Genomic DNA, 19024 nt, shown 5'->3' on the forward strand with positions numbered 1-19024 from the left:
AGATGACTACGACAGATTTGGTACCAAGAGAGTGGGGTGCTGCTCTAACCGATACCTAAAATGTGGAAGTGGTTTTAAAACTGTGAATGGATAGATGTGTGGCAGTGACAGAGGACCAGCAGCAGCAGAGAACCTACAGCAGCAGAGAACCAACAGCAGCAGAACCAGGAGACGGGTGAAAGACGGCACTGTAGCCGACCCACGGAGCGAGAGAGCTGAATGCCTCTGAGCAGGAGGCTTCCTGGCAGAGTGGGGTGCCTCCGGGCACTTATCGGTGGAGCTAGGCTTGCCGGCCCACGGACTGAGGGAGCTGAGTGCCTGTGCGCAGAAGGCTTCCTGGCAGAGTGGGGTGCCTCCGGGCACTTATCGGTGGAGCTAGGCTTGCCGACCCACGGAGCGAGGGAGCTGAGTGCCTGTACGCAGAAGGCTTCCTGGCAGAGTGAGGTGCCTCCGGGCACTTACCGGTGGAGCTGCTGAGCTTTGGAACACTAGCCCTAGCAGGGCAGATGCAGGTGTGAGGCCCGAGGGCCGAGAGGCCATAGGAAGCAGAAGCTGAAGAGACAAGGGACACAAGAAGCCAAGCTGCTTCATCCTCAAAAGGTATGGCCATGACCTCAGGGGTTTCAAAGGGTGGAGCCATGGCCTCTGGTGTTTCTAAGGGTGGAGTTGTCACTCCAATGGACTAGGAGAATGGTGCGTCTAAAGCCAAGGGAGCAGAATTATTGTCCCAGTGGGCCTGGAAGGTGGAGCTGAAGCCCAGGGCCAAGGGACCTCCACTAAAAATCCAGAGACTGTGGCCTATAATACCTAAAGTCTGGAGGGCAGGGCTATGTGTAAATTGTCTCCGAGAACAGAAGATTATTTTCAAAGCCTTGAGGGCGAATGCTAACTTGTTTGGTGCCTGTTATCACTTCTTTTCCTCTAGTTTCTCCCATTTGTAATGGAAATGTCTAGCTTGTACCTGTTCTGCCATTGTACCTTTGGAAGCAGATAACTTGTATTCTAGATTTCACAGATGAAGAGGAATTTTTGGATTTTGGACTTGGAGTTAAGACTTTTGCTATGATATGATGGGGTGATTATGTTTTCCATATTGCAAGGATGTGATTTTTTGGGGGCCAAAGGGTGGAATGTCATGGTTTGAATTATGTCCCCCCAAAAATGTGTGTATCAATTTGGCTAGGCCATGATTCCTGGTACTGTGTGATTTTCCTGTATGTTGTAAACCTGCCTCTATGATGTTGATGAGGGAGGATGGATGGCAGTTGTGTTAGTAAGGCAGGACCTGATCTACAAGACTGGATTGTGTCCTGGGGCAATCTCTTGAGATATAAAAGACAGAAGTGAGCAGAGAGACAGGGGGACCTCACACCATCAAGAAAGCAGTGCCGGGAGCAGAGCGCGCCCTTTGGACTGGGGTCCCTGTGCCGAGAAGCTCCTAGTCCGGGAGAACATTGATGAGAAGGCCCAACAGAGAGAGAAAAAGGCTTCCCCTGGAGCTGATGCCCTGAATTTGGACTTTTAGCTTACTTTGACTGTGAGGAAATAAATTTCTCTTTATTAAAACCAAAAAAAAAAAAAAAAGAAATACATGTTGAGAGTTTGCCATTAGCACTAGGGATTGAACTGGCATACATGTCTATGTGAAAAATGAGTAGAATATGAATATTTTAGGTTGAACCATACCTACCTTTAATATATTTCTTTTATAGAAAGTCATGGAAATGGTATATTTTAATCGACTTATTAAAACTGGGGGAAATGGTCTTTAATCATTGTCTGACACCTATAAATTGTCTTGAAATTCATATCCCACCACGATTGACTTCAAAATTGGGTTCCTGCTCAAAGAGTGACCAAAAGGCACCAGTACCAAATGGCCTGGCCAAAATGCCTCATGGAACCAAATGCTGGGGGCAGTCACACTGTGAGTTTTAAATGCCTAGACCCTAAAGCATAGGCATGTTCTTCTCATTAGCCCTATGGTTCTCAATCCTGTCTATATGTTAGAATCACCTGGGAGCTTAATAAAAATGATGCTGCCTTGGCCCCTCCCAGTCTCTTTATCTCTGATTTAATTGGCCTGGGTGGACCTGGGCATCAGTATTTTTTTTTTCCCCTTAATTTTATTGTGGTGAAATATAACAAAAAGTTTGCCATCTTAACCGTTCTTACGTGTACAAATCAGTGACATTAATTACATTCACCATGTTGTGCTACATCACCATGATCCATTGCCAAAAGTGTTACATCACCCCCAACAGACTCAGTACCCCTTAAGCCGTAACTCTCATTCCCTCCTCCCTGTAGCGCCTGGTAACTGCTAATCAACTTTTGTCTCTATGCATTTGCCTATTCTAGATATTTCATACGAATGGGATAATAAATATTTGTCCTTTTGTGTCTGACTTACTTCACTCAGCATAATGTTTTCAGGGTTCATTCACACTGTAGCATGTATCAGAACTTCATTTCTCTTTATGGCAGAGTAACATTCCGTATACTACGTATTGTTTATCCATTCACCTCTGACGGACATTTAGGTTGTTTCCACCTTTTGGGCATTGTGAATAGTACTACAGTGAATAGTGGTTTACAAGTATCTGAGTCCCTGGCTTTCATATTTTTTGGGAAAATACGTAGGAATTGTCGAGTCATATGATAACTCCATATTTAAGATTTTGAAGTACCACCAAAGGGTTTTGCACAGCGGCTGCACCATTTTACATTCCTACCAGCAGTGCATGAAGGTTCCAGTTCCTCTGTATCCTCCTCAGCAGTTGTTAGTATCCACTTTTCTATCAGCCACCCTAGTGAGGGTGGGGTGAAGGCATGAGTATTTTTTAGACGCTCTCCGGTGATTATTAATGTGCAACCGGGTTGAGACCCACTGAAGTTACAGGAAACTTTCCCTCCTCCAGCCTCACCCTCCATCCCATCATTGTGTATGGAATTGTTGCTATAAGCCAGGTTTAGCCACAGTATTCTTATCATAGCTTTTTTTAGATGTGATTTTTATTTGTTCTTAAAAAAAAAAAAAAAAATTTTTTTTTAGCACCTTTATTCTGAAGAGCTCTTAATTGCCGTGCTTAGAACTTCCAAACAGTGAACATTGGTCAGGCATCAAAACAGCAGAACGAGGGAGTTGGCCCTTGGGTGATACTGGCAGGTGGGGCTGCGCAGCTCCTCGGTTCTGGACCCCATTAACCCGTGACCTAGAAACGCCTTTTTTTGAATAAGCAGTCAGTGTTGTACCCACAGCAGCACACTTTAAACACTAAACACCGTTCAGGGCTGCCCTCCGTGTGTCATTATGTTTTGCGAGTCGCTTCCCACCCCACCATCACCCTCTTATGTTGTCATCTCTCTTCTAAACGGGTGTCGGTTTTGTGCTTGGGCACAAATTGCTGTGGCCTGCCTTGTCAACTGTGATGCGTGTGGGTGCCTATGACTTAGTGAGATGCAAGTGTCTCTTGGTTCCTGATGGCCAAGGGGTCGGATCTGTGGATCATGCTCCCTCCTTGAGTGCTTTGGGTCTTTTTCTCTAGCCCACCCACCCGTGCACAGTCAGAAAGAGAAGTAGCAGAGGCAAGTGAAGTCCATGCAGGGCAATCCACTTTATCTGTATTAAAAAGAAAAAAAAAGTGTGTGTGTGAGAGAGAGAGAGCATGTGTGTTTGGGGATGGTTTTAGGTAGAAAACAGGCTAGTGAGAGGTGGAGAACTTGGTTAACATTTTTAATCCAAAGTGAGATTTTTCAAAAGACTTATTTCTGGATTTCAATGATTTAATGCGATTCCTGTTGCCCATTTCTATGAATAATCAGCATTTGTTTTTATGTGAGTAATAACACAGAGCAAATTCAGCCCCCTTAGTTTTACCATTTTAAGCAGCTCTTGTAGGCCCAAAGGCATGTGCTGTTTACGAAGTTACATGGGTAGTAATGATAAAAGCGGCAATGAGAATAGTAATGATTAACACTTCTTGAACCCTCTCAGTGTGTTAGGCAGTGACTTTACATGCATTATCTCATTTAATTCTCACAAGAACTCTTTGAAGTAGGTCAAGAATGATCCCTGTTTTACAGATGAAGAACCAGGCTCAAAGAGGAGAAGTCAGGTAGTTAGTGAGTGGTAGGTCAGATTTTGCACAGAGCAGCTTGACTCTGGGTGTTTGCTCGCGTGCTGCACTTGTGTGTATTATATGCATCTAGAGAGCCATCAGTGGGGTAGAGTGAGCCAGGGCTATCACACCAGCCCTTGTCATTTGGCTGGGAGCTGTCTGGAGAGAGGCATTCCGTGTTGCAGCAGGGAAACAGACCTCTTTTAGGCACGGAAGTCCCTTGGGGCAGCAGGCAGAAGCACCTTCACCTGCTTATAAGACCTCAGCACTCATTGACAGCCAGCTCCTGTATCTCCATCACCAGGGCCACAAAGGTGGATTGGGCTGACTGTGGGGTCCCATCAAACGTCCCTCTGTGCTCAGAAGCCTTTGCCGACTGTCGCTCTGGCCCTGCCCTTCGCTGATTCCAGTGTTCCTACTCAGAGTACCAACCACTGAGGGAGCTGCCCTGGATGAGAACTTTAATCTCCACCCATAGTTAACTGCTTCTGGGGGAGAGGAGCCCTGGTGGCACAACAGTTACATGCTTGGCTGCTCACTGAAAGGTTGGCAGCTTGAACCAACCCAGCGGCTCTGCGTGAGTAAGACCCGGTGATCTGCTCCTGTGAAGAGTATAGCTAGGAAAACCTTATGGGGCAGTTCTGCTCTGTCACACGTGGTCGCTATGAGTTGGAATTGACTCGACAGCACCCTGCAACAACAACAATAGGGATGAGGCACGGTGTGTGCCTTATACATACATGTGGGGGTAAATGTGTCCTTTCTCCAGGGAGAGCGTATTTCTAGCTCACTCTCAGGAGGGCATGCCACGTTATTTTTGTGATATTTTCTTGAGAGTTATATTGAGTGCATCAAGCCAGTCTCTCTACCCCAGCTCTCTGTTGAGAAACCACTTGTTAGCTGGCAGATTACTTAACGTCTCTGTGCTTTAATCTCCTCCTGTGCAGAATGAGGATAATAAATTGTGTCTGCCTATAGGGTTGTTGGAGCCCTGGTAGCACAGTGATTAAGCGCTTGGCTGCTAACTGAAGGGTTGGTGGTTTGAAGCCACCATCTGCTCTGCAGAAGAAAGATGTGGCAGTCTGCTTCTGTGAAGATTACAGCCTTGGAAACCCTATGGGGCATTTCTACTCTGTCCTGTAGGGTCACTATGAGTCGGAATCAACTCGATGGCAGTGGGTTTGGTTTTTGTTTTTTTATAGTGTTGTTGTGGGGAATGAAGAGTTAAAGTATGTCTAGTGTTAGAATAAACCCAGAATAGAATAGGATGTAGTTCGTGCTCGATGAGTGTATTAGTCTTCTGTTGCTGCTGTAATGAATTACCACAAACTTAGTGGCTCAAAAGAATACAAATTTATTATCTTACCGTTCTGGAGGTGGGTTTCACTGGGCTGAAATCAGGGTGTTGGTAGGCATGTGTTCCTTCTGGAAACTCTAGGGGGAATGTCTCCTTTTGCCTTTTTCTAGCTTCTAGAAGCTGCGTGTGTTCGTTGGCTGTGGCCCCTTCCTCCATTTTCAAAACCAGTATCTTCAAATCTCTCTGTCTCTCAGATGATGACCCCCTACTTCCATTGTCACATTTCCTTCCTTCTTCCGCTTCCATCTTATAAGAACCCTTGTGATTACATTGGGCCCACCCAGATTAATTCAGGATAATCTCCCCATCTCACGATCCTTAATGTAATCGTATCTGTAAAGTCCCTTTTACCATGTAAAGTCACATATTCACAGGTTTTGGGGTTAGGATATGGTTGTTTTGGGGGGCTATTATTCATTCTGCCACAATAAGCATTAATTAGCTTTACTTAATTAATTAAATAAAATGAAACAACTAAGCTGGCTAGCTTGAGGGTGGAATAAATAATACTTTTACCAGTATAGTAACTAACAGCATGCATTGCACACTTGCAGTGTTAGCTCTGTCCCATCTCAGGGCCTTTGCGTCCATGATTCCCTTTCCTTGGAGCTTGTTTCCTTCCAGAGGTTTGGATGGCAGGCTGCTTGGTGTCCTTCAGGTCTCAGCTCCAATGTCACCTCCTCAGAGAAGCCCTCCTTGATCACCCTTGTTAAAGCAGGCATCCTCACCCCATTTCCTACATCACATCACATCACCCTGTTTACTTCTTTCTAGGAGTGATCGTTGTAATCTTTTTGTCTATTGTCTGCCTGATGTGTCCTGTCTGCCCTGTGTAGAATGACAACTCCAGGAGAGCAGGGACCTTGTCTGTCTTTTTCACTCTGTGTCCCAGTGCCTGGAACAGTTTCTGGAACAGAGTAGGTACACAGCACTTACCTGTTGAGTAAGTGAAGGAAGCCATGTCAGCATGATGCGTGCTCTTAATGCTCACACTTTCCTATGTGCTGGGTGCTTTTATTATACTTCCACTTCATAGATGAGGACACCAAGCTCAGAGAGGCTAAATCATTGCCCAAGGTCAATAGTGACTGAATTTGCACCCAGGTCTGCCTGGCTCCAGATCCTTGACTCCCACTACCTCCTTGCCTCATGGCTTTGGGGTCATTAGAAGCTGCTTGAGCCAGCTGTGTTGGCAGCCACAGAATGCTAGCAGGTCCATTGTCTCTGCCGCTATTTCTGAGTGCAGCGTGCAGCTTCCAGGCCCACCTGCTGGCCATCTTGACCTTGGTTTTCCTCTGCCTAGGTCTGTTGCGTCGGGTCTCGACTCCCCTGCCAAGACTAGCTCCATGGAAAAGAAACTTCTCATCAAAAGCAAAGAGCTGCAAGACTCTCAGGACAAGTGTCACAAGGTATTTATTTCTGCAGCTGGCCTCCTTCCTTGCTCCAGGATCCTCCCGTCAATATATGCCAAGGGATCCGCCTGGGGCCGCTGCGGGCGCTGAGCAACCTGATCCGTAGAGAGCGAAGCGCTCCCTCCCTCGCTGAAGTCGTGCCTCCAGCAGCTCAGAGGGAGATGAATTCGGGCCTTGACGTTGCTGTAAATCCTTTAAATCTTAACCAAAGGAGGCCCTGGATTTAGAACGGTCTGTTTCTCAGCATGACCCACCTAGACGTCTGCTTCTTCCGGCAGGTGGCGCGGGTCCTCACCTGTGGCTGAGATGCACCTCATCTGCTTTAAGTGATGCGAAGTCTCTCTTCCTAGTCTTTTAAAGCTCCTGCTTATGTAACCACGGCCACTGTATTGATTATGCTCACCGTGTCTTAACACTCACTGTTCCTGCCCAGGGGCAACTCTCTGGAAGCTAACAAAAGTCACTCCTTGCTTGGGACTCTTGAGAGTGCAGACGAATAAATACCTCCTTGCCCTGTCCTGGATTTGTCCTCTAGATCTTTGCAAGGAGATGGGGGGGATCAAGATGGATTTGGGATAAAATTAAAGTGACATCTGCAAAAGCAAAACAAAACAAAAACCAAACAGGCGAAAAATGGTGATTGTGGCTTCCTTGCTAACTGGGTTAGAGGAGTGATCCAGTGTGAACCTGAGACCTGAATGAGAGGAGTGACTTAGCGTTGGTGACTGTCCTTACGAAGAACTGTGCATTCCTGGGCGAAGACAAAATGGTATTTCCATCCCAACTTTTGGCAAATTAGTGATAGCCCAGACCACAAGGTGGTTTCAGAGGCTACTTGAGATTTGATTGCTCCTAATGAACCTTCATAGGCCTTTTTTAACCTGTCGATGTGTTTATTTCAGATGGAGCAGGAAATGACCCGGTTACATCGGAGAGTGTCTGAGGTGGAGGCTGTGCTTAGTCAGAAGGAGGTGGAGCTGAAGGCCTCTGAGACTCAGAGATCCCTCCTGGAGCAGGACCTTGCTACCTACATCACAGAATGCAGTGTGAGCCTTCCCCAAAGCCCCCTTCCCTGGAGGTGGCACTTCCTGTTGTGTGTGTCTCATCCTGTTTCATGATGGTTTCATGAGGCACATCACAGCCAATGACAGAGAGTAGAGAGAGGAGGCAACCCCCAGTACCAAAGCAAGCTCTGTGATTTGCAGAGTAGCATAAGCCAGGTGTGAGGTCCCAGAGAAATGAGGTTGAACCCTGCTGGAAGTCCAGGTAGACTGCTGGCATCCTGGAGCCTGCAGGTGTGAGCAGGGCATCATTGCAGTGAGCTGCAGTGTGTTCTGACATCTTACACCTCAACCTCTTTAGTCTACATTGTGTCCAACGTGATCCACCTTGGGAATCAGACTCCCAAACATGTATAAGAAAATGTGTTTTGAGTCTGTCTGAAATCAATTTTCTACTGCCTAGAACCAGCTTAGCAAGAAGAAAGCTCAGCCTTTGAAACACAGACACTCTGTCATTATTTACCGTGTGACTTTTTTTTTTTTTCTTCACAAGAGTAGACTGTCTTCTCCATTGTCTTGTTAAATTTTTCATTCAGGTGTTTTTTAATGTGCCCAATTAAAACAGCCTTAAGAAGTTGAATCACACATTTTTAAAGGTTTTTTTCACAAGGGAGAGGAAATCTATAGAGCGTGGCTGATTAAGAATAACTGCTATGTTTCCATTCCAGACTTGGCTGCGTTTCAGTGGTGGGTGAAGTTATTTAGCTGTGTATTTCGGATATATATTTCAGTGCCACTGAAGCATGGAGGGAACCTTATGGATGAAAGGTGTTCAGGAAACGTAAGCTAGGAGGTGGAAATAGACTAGTCAGAATCTGTAATGACAATGAGGCAGAGAATGAAGTATTTCTACTTTGGAAGTGGGATGTGTGCTTGAGAGCCCTCAAATAACCAAGGTTGAAGAATAAAGATGGTAGCCATCCAACTGGTGGTTATAATGGTTCAGGGATCTTGTTAGTATTTGGTCCTGAACATATGAGTAAGTATCTGTTAGTACAGGTAGATGGTGGTAAGAGGCAGACTGATGTAATTCAGATTGGATCTATAAGGTCATGGTTGAGATGAAGTTTCTTGAACCAAGGGGTTTTACAGGATGAAAACCGGAACCAGCAACCAACCTGGAAGCTGTAAAGTTTGGATCCATCACCGGAAACTGTCTTGTTGTCTGCGAAGCTGCTTGAAACTCTCTTAATTAATCTTTTCAAACCAAGCAGGATCCATAGGTCCACCCTATTGAAATTTTTGCTTTCCGCAGAGCTTAAAGCGAAGTTTGGAGCAAGCACGGATGGAGGTGTCTCAGGAGGATGACAAAGCACTGCAGCTTCTCCATGATATCAGAGAGCAGAGCCGGAAGCTCCAAGAAATCAAAGAGCAGGTATGGCTGCTTGCCCGGGAACAGAGCGGACCTCTCATTCAGAAGAGGCGTGTTTGCGAAAGAGAAAGAGAGAGATGTATGTAGGTCGTTTGGAAACTTGAGGTTTCCCATGATTTGTATAAATCATAGAGTGCTTGTTCCAACTCCGTTTGAAGTCTGCACCCCATAATGCCTTCTTTTTTTTTTTAAATTAAAATGTCAGTTTAGAGCAGAGTTGGGAAAACTGTGGCCCACAGGGCAAATCCATCCCGCTGCCTGTTTTCTAGAGTCCCTGGGTGGTGCAAAGTTTGAACACGCTTGGCTGCTAACCAAAAGGTTAGAGGTTTGAGTCCACCCAGAGGCACCTCTGAAGAAAGGCCTACTTTCAAAAAATCAGCCTTTGAAAACCCTGTGGAGCACAGTTGACTCTAACATGCACGGGGTCACCATGAGTTGGAGTCGACTCTATGGCAACTGGTTTCTGGCCTGTTTTCTAGGGCCTACGAATGGTTTTACTTTTTTCAGTGGTCGGGGGAAAAAAAAAATCATGAGAAGAACAATATTTCACAAAATGTGAAAATTAAATGAAATTCAAATTCCAGTGTCTTGCATAGTTTGATTGGAACACAGCCATACTCATTCATTTACTGTTGTCTGTGACTGCTTTCAGGCTACAGTGGCAGAGGTGACTATTTGTGTCAGAGATGATATGGCTAAGAGGAAACTATTTGCTACTTGGCCCTTTACAGAAAAAGTTTGCTGACCCCCTCCTCTAGAACATGAAAAAAATAATAACGATATTAAATATTTTTAAAAACTTTTCAGATACACTTTAAAGCTTTGAGAGAAGTGAGGATAATTCATAGTTTTACGTACATCAAGAAATATTCTGGAACCTGAGTTTGAGCAGTTATGGCCGAGTCAGGATGAACAGGCATATCTGAGTACAGGAAGCCATCCCCTATGTGTTCAGAAAAGAGAACCAAGATCTTTAAAAAGCCCACTCTTTTTATTTTTTCTTTCTAAAAGGTTTTTTTTTTTTTTTTTTTTCGTGTAGATAGTTCATTTTTATATCGCCTCATTGTTTCCTTTTTGGCCTGGATTTTTCTGTCTTTTGAAGAACCTGTAAATAGAAACTCTAATGAAGAGATGGCAATGAGTAATTGGAGAGCTGAATTTTCAGCTGCCAGGCAACTCTCATTCATTTCAGAAAATCTAATGGAAACATTGATGGAAGTGAACATTTTTTCCTCTGAGTAGCTCAAACTTAGCCATCTGGGCCGTGCTCATGCAACAAACTTCTGCAAATAATTTGATCCATTAATTACTCTTCAAAGAAAGAATTATTATTTCTGGGGTTTTATCAGCATAATATGTTTACCACCTTAATTTTTTTAAGTGATAGGTTAATAGCTTCTTGCTCAACACAAGTGTTTTAAATGAATGTGCATAGGAAACTTGGCAGTATGGTTATCAGGTTTCTGAATACCAACACTAATCTTAGAGATTTTGAAGGCCACACACAGTTTGAGAAATCTGCTTTGACAGGTGACTCATGCCCCTTTTGTTAACACAGTTTTTCATCCTAAAAGTTTCAAGAGGTGGGATTTTTTTTTTTTTCTTTCGCCTATTAGTCTAGTGTGTTTTGAAATTTACTTTTGGTGACATCCTGGGGAAATGAAAGCCATATTTGGCCACCAGAGGGAGCACGCTGCTGGTGTCCATGAATTCCATAGAAACAGAATTATCAGGACATTTTGAAAGGTATATGCTGGTGGCTGAGTTAAAAGAAATGTCTTTCATGATTCATATCACAGTTGGCATGCATATGGAGTTTTAGATTTAATGACTGCTGAAAGTTCCATTGGGGGGAAGAAACTTCCCGGTTTCAGACTTTATTTCTCATCAGAAGAAGAATTTATTAAAATGACTCTTGGTAAGTTTTGTGAGAGCAGGATGTTTGCAAGCCAGGAAAAAGCGTTTAATGCTTTCAGCAAACTCCCAGTATTTGGTTTGCAGCATATTGATTCCTCCCAGATTTGGCATTTATTCCTGTTCTTTCTCTCAAATGCTAATTTTCTGTACAGCTAACTGCTTATGTTTTTTTAAATATTTTGCTTCTACTTAGCTACCCCCTGTAGAGTATTTGGATTTGGTTTAAAATAAAAACACCTAAAGTCTTATGTGATAGTGAGATTCACGAGCCATTACTAGCAGTTACTGATTCCCGTTCTCCCTGGGAAGAGAAACAAAAGTGTGGCTACCATACAAGTCATTTATGTTTCAGGATTTGTGATTAAATAGGACCATGTCTGATACTCCCTTCTCTTACAAAATTCTGAAGCTCCATTTAGAAGACTTGCCTTCTGTGGTCTCGAAATTTGTCCCATGGTTCCCCACTCTGACCCCGTTCAGCTCTTACGCACAGTTCATTCCACGCCCAGATACTACAGCTAAGCTGCCCTTAGAAACAGCCTGATTATCTTCTCGGATTTTTCCTCAAGCAGGGATTTGGTTAGCTGCTGGATTTATAGGATTTCCTTGAAGTATCCAGCATAGTAACAGAGGATCAACAAATGAGTTAGAATTCCTTTTGATTCTTGTAGCAGGCTGGGTGCCTCAACAGCTTGAAGAGCTGACAAAGATGTTGCCTAGTTCTTGCCTTCCTCCCCCTGGGTGCCGACAGCTCAGGAAAGAGATATGTTGTGGGGAAGGAACAACTGCTATATCCTCACTCTTGACAAAACAGAGAATATACATTACCTTCTCACTGACATAAGTTCAAGAAAGAAAAGGGACCTTGAGGATAAAAATGCCCAGGATTTCTTCCAGCTCTGCCTTCTTGGTCTCTGTGCCTATGGACAGGTCAGGCTTGTCCATTACATCTAGCAGGCATAGTACCTGGGACCCACAATACTTTTAGATGTTTTAATTTCTTTGAAAACAGAAGAAAAATTGAACTTTCAAGGTGGAAAAAATATTTTCATATAATTAGTATATTTGTTTTTGTATCAATGTAGTTGTAAAATATAATTTTTATTTTATTTTTTTTATAGAGGAAGGGGTCTATGAAGGCAGAAGTGCCTATAGCCACCTAAGTCATAATGCCATCCTGGCTGTTGTTGTGTGCCTTCGAACTGATTCCGCCTTATTAGAGACCCCATGTGACAGAGTAGAACTTCCCCGCAGGGTTTTCTAGGTAGTATTATGCAGCAGATCACCAAGTCTGTTCTCCGGCAGAGTGGCTAGTGGGTTCAAACTGCTGAAGACCTTTCGGTTAGCAGCTGAGCGCTTAACCATTGTGCCACCAGGGCTCCTTAGTCCTGGCAGAGGGGTCTAAAACAACCTCAAGTAAAGGATGCACCATTTGCATCATCTGTGCTCACGTTCCACTCTGTGAGTCCGGGTCGTCATAAGCAGGTTATAAGGACTTTCGGTTGTATAATACAGTGTCATCTGCTGATTAGGCACCACCCAGAAAACCTGTGTGTCCCATCACCCCTAGGATTGGCCTTCAACGACAATGTGCTTTTGGGTGGGAGTGGGTGAAATGAGACCCCCACTCTGCTTTGGACTCGTTTTTTTTCCTTTCCCCTCAACCAGTGATATTGGGCGAGGCTTGCCCAGAAACAATCCAATTTTCATGAGAAAATCACCTCCCCTTTAGTGTGCACTGGGGAACCTGTTACCATGGGATGGAAGGTTTACTTTATGCTCTATTATTAAAACATTTATAAATTGCATTTTACTGGTTTAAAAAAACTTTGCTCAATTGATAACGCCAATTATTTGGGGAAGAAAGGGTCTTAAGGGATGTTCACTGTATATTATGAATGCCCAAGACAATCTTGATTCTGTTCCTGTTCTCATTTTGTATCCCCTCCAAGGCACCTTGGATCAGATAAACGCTCATTCATGATCATTGTACTTAGCCTTGATGTTGGTAACAAAGACTATTTTTACACTTTGTCCAAAAGTTTTCAAAACCATCATCCATTTCTTCTGGTAGATCCAGTTTTGAAAAACCTTGATTGGAATGTTTTGTTTTGATTTTAGAAGTTCATTTTGCAAAACGTCTGGCTTTTTGGATCACTTTAAAGGATTTGCTCCAGGGAACAAGATAATTCTTTCCTTGGAATTTTTCTCACAAGTTATTCTGACTAGAGCCAGTGTTTTCTGACTCTTCCAGATTTCAGGGTGACTTAAAGTTCAGGAGCAATATTAAGTTCATCATTCAGTTTTACATCCAGAAAAATTAATGGTGAGAAACTGACATAATGGGTTTCACTTTCCAAGATTCTTTCCACTGAGATTGCCAATTACCCTCTTGAGCCGCTGTCTGAAAGGTTAATTTTTAAAACTAGTACCATATCTAATTGTGTTAGAAGCACATGACTTCTAAAGGACAAATCTGTATAAATGATCACCCTTGGAAGAAAACTACACGTAAGCAGTTTATCCTCCTTGTTTAAAGAACAGTTCATTTCAGCTCTCCTGTGTTACCAATAATGCCTTAGGTTCTGTGCATATTGTGTGGTATTTGCTCAAAGGATCTCGTTTCAGGCACATGTGTTCCAAATGGTTTTACTAATGATACATGTTCTACAATAAATCAGTTTAAAGATTTAATGTTCTCTCATCCTTCTTCTTTCCCCTCACTCCCCACACTTTCTTTTCTTGTGTGGTCTCTTCCTGTGTCCAACATTCTTCTCACCTTCTCTCTGGGTCTGTTCTCTACCAGTCTCTCTTCAATGTGTGTCTTCCCTTGGTGGTAAAGAATGCTTGATGTTCTTCTGTCTTTCCTGCCTGTGGTTTCTTTCAGGAGTTCTAAAGTTCACCTTTATTCCATTGCATGCTCTCTAGGAGTACCAGGCTCAAGTGGAAGAAATGAGATTGATGATGAATCAGCTGGAAGAAGACCTTGTCTCGGCAAGAAGACGGAGTGACCTGTATGAATCGGAGCTGAGAGAGTCTCGGCTCGCCGCTGAAGAATTCAAGCGGAAAGCAACAGAAAGTCAGCACAAACTGATGAAGGTAGCCAGCCACCATCCAGGAGGGAGATCACAGTCCCACTTCTGCTGTTTTTTGGGGTAGAATCATAAGGTGATCTTGGCAAGAATAAAGGGAATACTGTCTTAATGAGTATATGTTTGGGGAATAATGGGATACCTTGGAAGATCCCAGTCTTCATTTATAGAAGATAACTTATTATCTTGAGGAAGTCCTTGAATCCTGCAAACAGTTAAGCACTTGACTACTAGCCAAAACATTGGCAGTTTGAACCCACCCAAGGGTACCTCGGAAGACAGGCCTGGAGGTCTGCTTTCAAAAGGTCACAGCATTGAACACCCTATGGAGCACAGTTCTACTCTGCACACATGGGGTCACCATGAGTCGGAATCGACTTAATGGCAACTAACAGCAGTCATCAATTCAGACTTTAATCTCCCAAGCTAAGATACCTCAATATTATTTTGGTCACAGAGATCAAGAAAGTACCATTGGTAGTCTTTTCTAGAAGATTTTTAGATTGGTAAAATTTCCCAATATGTTGTATCTTTTTAATTACAGGCTAAGGATCAAGGGAAGCCTGAAGTAGGAGAATATGCCAAACTGGAGAAGGTATTTTCCATTATTGGTGTCACAGTTTTTGGTTGATAATATTTCTACATTAATATCAGCGGCCAGTCATTGACAGAGACTTGCAACAAATAAAGAACTCTCTTCCAGGTTTACTTTGATGGTCAACCTTTGGGTGACCACGTTTAGCCTCAGCTGTTGTTCTAAAAGGTTATGATAAAAGACACCTCAGTTTTTGACATGCCTGCTAACAGCAACAAATGCACCCACTCAGTAAAATAGATATGAAAATTCCTATTGCTTTTAAGGCACCAAGCAACTTTGATTCTCTCTTCTCTGTTTGTACGTTGGTGGGCCTAGAAAGATAGTAAAGATGGATAGATGGATAAGCCCCATGAAGGAGGTTTGCCCTGGAATATTCAAAGACTGTTCTTCCTCTTCATTAGTAGGCTCTGGAAAACAAAGCAAAAAGACCCCATGGAAACCTCAAAAAAAAAAAAAAAAAAAAGACTGCAATAAATGTAGCAAGACATTAATGCCTATTTGCCTTTTATTTCCTGGTATTTTAAATAGATCAATGCTGAGCAGCAGCTCAAAATTCAGGAGCTCCAAGAGAAACTGGAAAAGGTAAGCCCAGGGTGATTTTTTTTGGAAATTACTCCCCCATTCCCAAATACCTTCCTTTACTTTGTCCTGGAGCACTAAAGAAGAAAGAAATAGGATTAGTCACCCAGCACTGAGGAAAATGAAGAGGGAGTGAGCTATTACCTGAAAATCTCGGAGTTTTGAATACATTTTTCCCTCCCGAGACGTGTCAGCAGTGTTTATTTTTAAAAACCAAGCTGTGTGAGACTCTCAAGTAAAAGTTCTAATTATACTACAACAGAACCTGACAGAACCCGAGAGGCCGGTTTCACTCCCCTCACGAGGCCAAGCTTACCATTTTGCACACTTGTAAGAGAAGCATGTGTTGTTAGCACCCCAGATTGTTTTCAATCAGAAACTCAGCCGCTTTTTATAGGGCCTGTGCATTGGAAGGAGTCTCTGGGTGGTGCAAATGGTTAACATGCTCGACTGCTAACTAAAAGGTTGGAGGTTTGAGTCCACTCAGAGCTGTCTTGGAAGAAAGTCCTGGTGATCTCCTTCTGAAAAATCAGCCACTGAAAAATCCTATGGAGCACGGTTCTACTCTGACACACATGGGGTTGTCATGAGTCAGGATTGACTTGATGGCAACTGGTGTAACTAGCGCTTGGAAGGCTGAAGGATCTGTGGCATCATCACATGGGTTGGGAGAGGGTTCACAGCGTCCTGCAAAGTTTGTGCTAATGGCCCTCCCTTTAGTTGATCACTGGAAATGCTTAAGAAAAGGGCCAGAATGAATGTGGTTCTGAGACGTGCCTTTCACATCATGAACGTGTGAGTGTGCCTATGGATGAGCTTGGTTGAATACAACCCCTTCTTATTTATTCTTGAGTTCACCAGCATAAAGCTCTGCTCCCCTCTTTTAGCTGGAAGCTTGTGTGAAAATGTGCTGCATATTTTCTTCTAGAACTGTGCTGTTCAATAGACATGTGATGTGAGCCACATATCTGATTTTAAGTTTTCTAGTAGCCACATTAAAAAGAGCAAAAAGAAACAGGTGAAACAATTTTGATAATATATTTTTTTAACCCAGTATATCCAAAATATTTTCATTTTCGTATGTACCAATATTTTAAAAATTTACAGTTGCAGTTTTTAAATTGATTAAAATTAAATAACTTTAAAAATTAATTTCTTAGTCATACCAGCCACATTTCAAGTGCCCAGTAACCACCTGTGGCTAGTGGCTACCTTATTGAATAGTGAGGGTCTCAAAGTTAGAGTTTTCTTGCAGTTTCCACTAAAAAAAATTATTTTAAGCAATTTAAAATTCTTATTCTCTTAAACTTAGATCTTTACCGTAATGCTTATATGAGCTGTAGTAAAGACTCAAATAAAAAATGAACAAATACAAAATTAACTTCAAGAAATTTAGCTTTTTTTTTTTTTTAAACATGTCTTTACAAATTACTATGAACACTATGGCTATTGTGCCCTTTGAAAGGTATTTACTTCAATAAAGTTTAAATTATAGCTTTTATTTTGTTTTCTTCTTGTAAAAGTTGTACAGATGCCTCATAGGAAAATTAGCAAGTGAGATAATTAAATAAGGAGATAATTAACGCTCAGAGGTAAATGCCCTTAATACCTGGGTAGATAAATCCTTGTAGACCTTTTCATCTGCATTCACAGTGGTGCATAGAATCCAAGTTGCTAATGATTGTCAAATACACCATTATCTTATGAACCCTAAGAAAGAAAAAATGCTGCCAATTATAATGGTAGGCTGCATCCTGAACTCAGTGATGTTACAATGTTAAAAATAAATACATAAATAAAGTGCTCCTTAGAATAGATTAAAGACAAGATGAAACAGATGTTTATATGTTTTGGAAAAAACGGACACCCTACATACTCAGTATCACCTGCTTTTTTCACCTAGAGCATCCTTACCCTCTTTCCACAAGAGTAAATTTGGCCATCTGTCTCTTGTTCTTTTTGTTCTCATAGGCTGTAAAAGCCAGCACGGAGGCCACCGAGCTACTTCAGAATATCCGCCAGGCAAAGGAGCGAGCAGAGCGGGAGCTGGAGAAGCTTCAGAACCGAGAGGATTCTTCTGAAGGCATAAAAAAGAAGCTGATGGAAGCTGAGGTGAGCAGGGGACCTCCAGCTCGCAACAGACTAACCCCAGGCCCCCAGCGCAGCCGTCCGCAAGCACTTGTGACCACCGGTGACCGACCAGCCTTTGGCTGTGACAAGGGAAAGAAACTGCAAAACCATCACTCGCATGTTTGACCAAACCGCTCTCCCTTCTGATAATCCCTTTGAAATGTGAGAGGCTTGGAAATGTTTTTCCCAAAGGGGAACAAGAGTTATCACAGCAGCTTCAAGTAGAAGGAAGTTTTGATAAAAGCTTTTTCTTTCCATTTGTTTTCCTTTGACCTACTCACTAATCTGGGAGAACTTGCATTTATGTAGGTTAAATGTAACTCTGCCTCTGAGTTTTTCTTCCCTCTGTACCCTCCTTTTTTTCTTTGCCGTTTCCCACGATATGTTAATAATGTATCAATTTTCAAAGCTTCAGCTGTTGCCTGTGTGTTGATGACTCCCAGATCTATAGTTTTGGGCCTCTTCTTTCCCTCAAATTCTTTGTTGTTGTTGTTGTTGTTGAAATCATTTATATAATTATGTAGAAAATACACAAATGTCTTCTCGTTGTAAAAAACGTACACAGTTCTGAAGAATGTAGAATAAAAGTGACATTTCACCTTTCCTTCTCTCTGCCCTCCCCCTTGGTGTTTAGATGTGCCATGGCTGATTTAACTGTCCTCCTGTTGATGGCCCTTCTGCTTTACCCTGTCGCAGTGTTGATGTGAACCTATTTGTACGTGTCTCTTGGGGGCCATCATCACCCCCATTCCACGCCCATATTTCCTACTCCCCTCTGACATTTCTGTTGGGTGCCTCAACAATGTATCACATTTAGAGCGAACTCAGTATCTTCCCCACAAGCTGGTTTCCCTTCTCAATCTCCTCATCCCAGTCAGAGCCACCATCATTCTTCTCGTCATCCCAGGCTGAAAACCTTGTTGCCATCTGTTTTTTCTTCAACCCTGCCATCCACGGAGTTACACAGGCCTATAGATACAGCCACACTGTCTCTCCCTTTCATCCCCTGCTTGCCATTTCTGTAGGTGCCTCATAGTCCAGACCCTCTGCCTCTTAGCTGAGCAAATGTAATTGTCTCTTGGCCTTCTTGCTTGCAGCGTCTCCTTCCTCCCAGATCACTCACACAGTATAAGATTCGTGGATCTCAAGCCCAAGACTCCTCAGCATCCTCCACTCTGCGCCATCACAAAACTTTCAGGGTTCCATATATCTTAGGTGCACCTCTGAGCCTGGTACATGAAACTCTCAAAGATTTGACCCACAAATGCTACCCTTTCGCCTGTTCTCCAGCTCATTCCCCTAACGCACTGTAGACTTTACCTGGTGCTGACACGAGCTCGTGAGCATCTCTGTGTCTCTCCTAATGCACCACCCTTTGTCTGAAA

At 43.1% G+C, this 19024-nt stretch overlaps 1 protein-coding gene across 2 annotated transcripts in view; it reads left to right on the forward strand.

The window, feature by feature from the left end:
- Positions 1–19024, forward strand: part of CIT (citron rho-interacting serine/threonine kinase) — a 180839-nt gene that overhangs the window by 90577 nt on the left and 71238 nt on the right. For both annotated transcript variants that reach the window (XM_004379026.1, XM_004379027.1), the window contains exons 10-16: positions 6782–6887; positions 7793–7936; positions 9207–9326; positions 14169–14339; positions 14877–14927; positions 15459–15512; positions 17481–17621. In XM_004379026.1, the coding sequence (XP_004379083.1) occupies positions 6782–6887; positions 7793–7936; positions 9207–9326; positions 14169–14339; positions 14877–14927; positions 15459–15512; positions 17481–17621 (787 nt within the window). The remainder of the gene's footprint in view (positions 1–6781; positions 6888–7792; positions 7937–9206; positions 9327–14168; positions 14340–14876; positions 14928–15458; positions 15513–17480; positions 17622–19024) is intronic.

This window comes from Trichechus manatus, unplaced genomic scaffold (genome assembly GCF_000243295.1).
Source record: "Trichechus manatus latirostris isolate Lorelei unplaced genomic scaffold, TriManLat1.0 scaffold00061, whole genome shotgun sequence".
Lineage (NCBI taxonomy): Eukaryota > Metazoa > Chordata > Mammalia > Sirenia > Trichechidae > Trichechus > Trichechus manatus.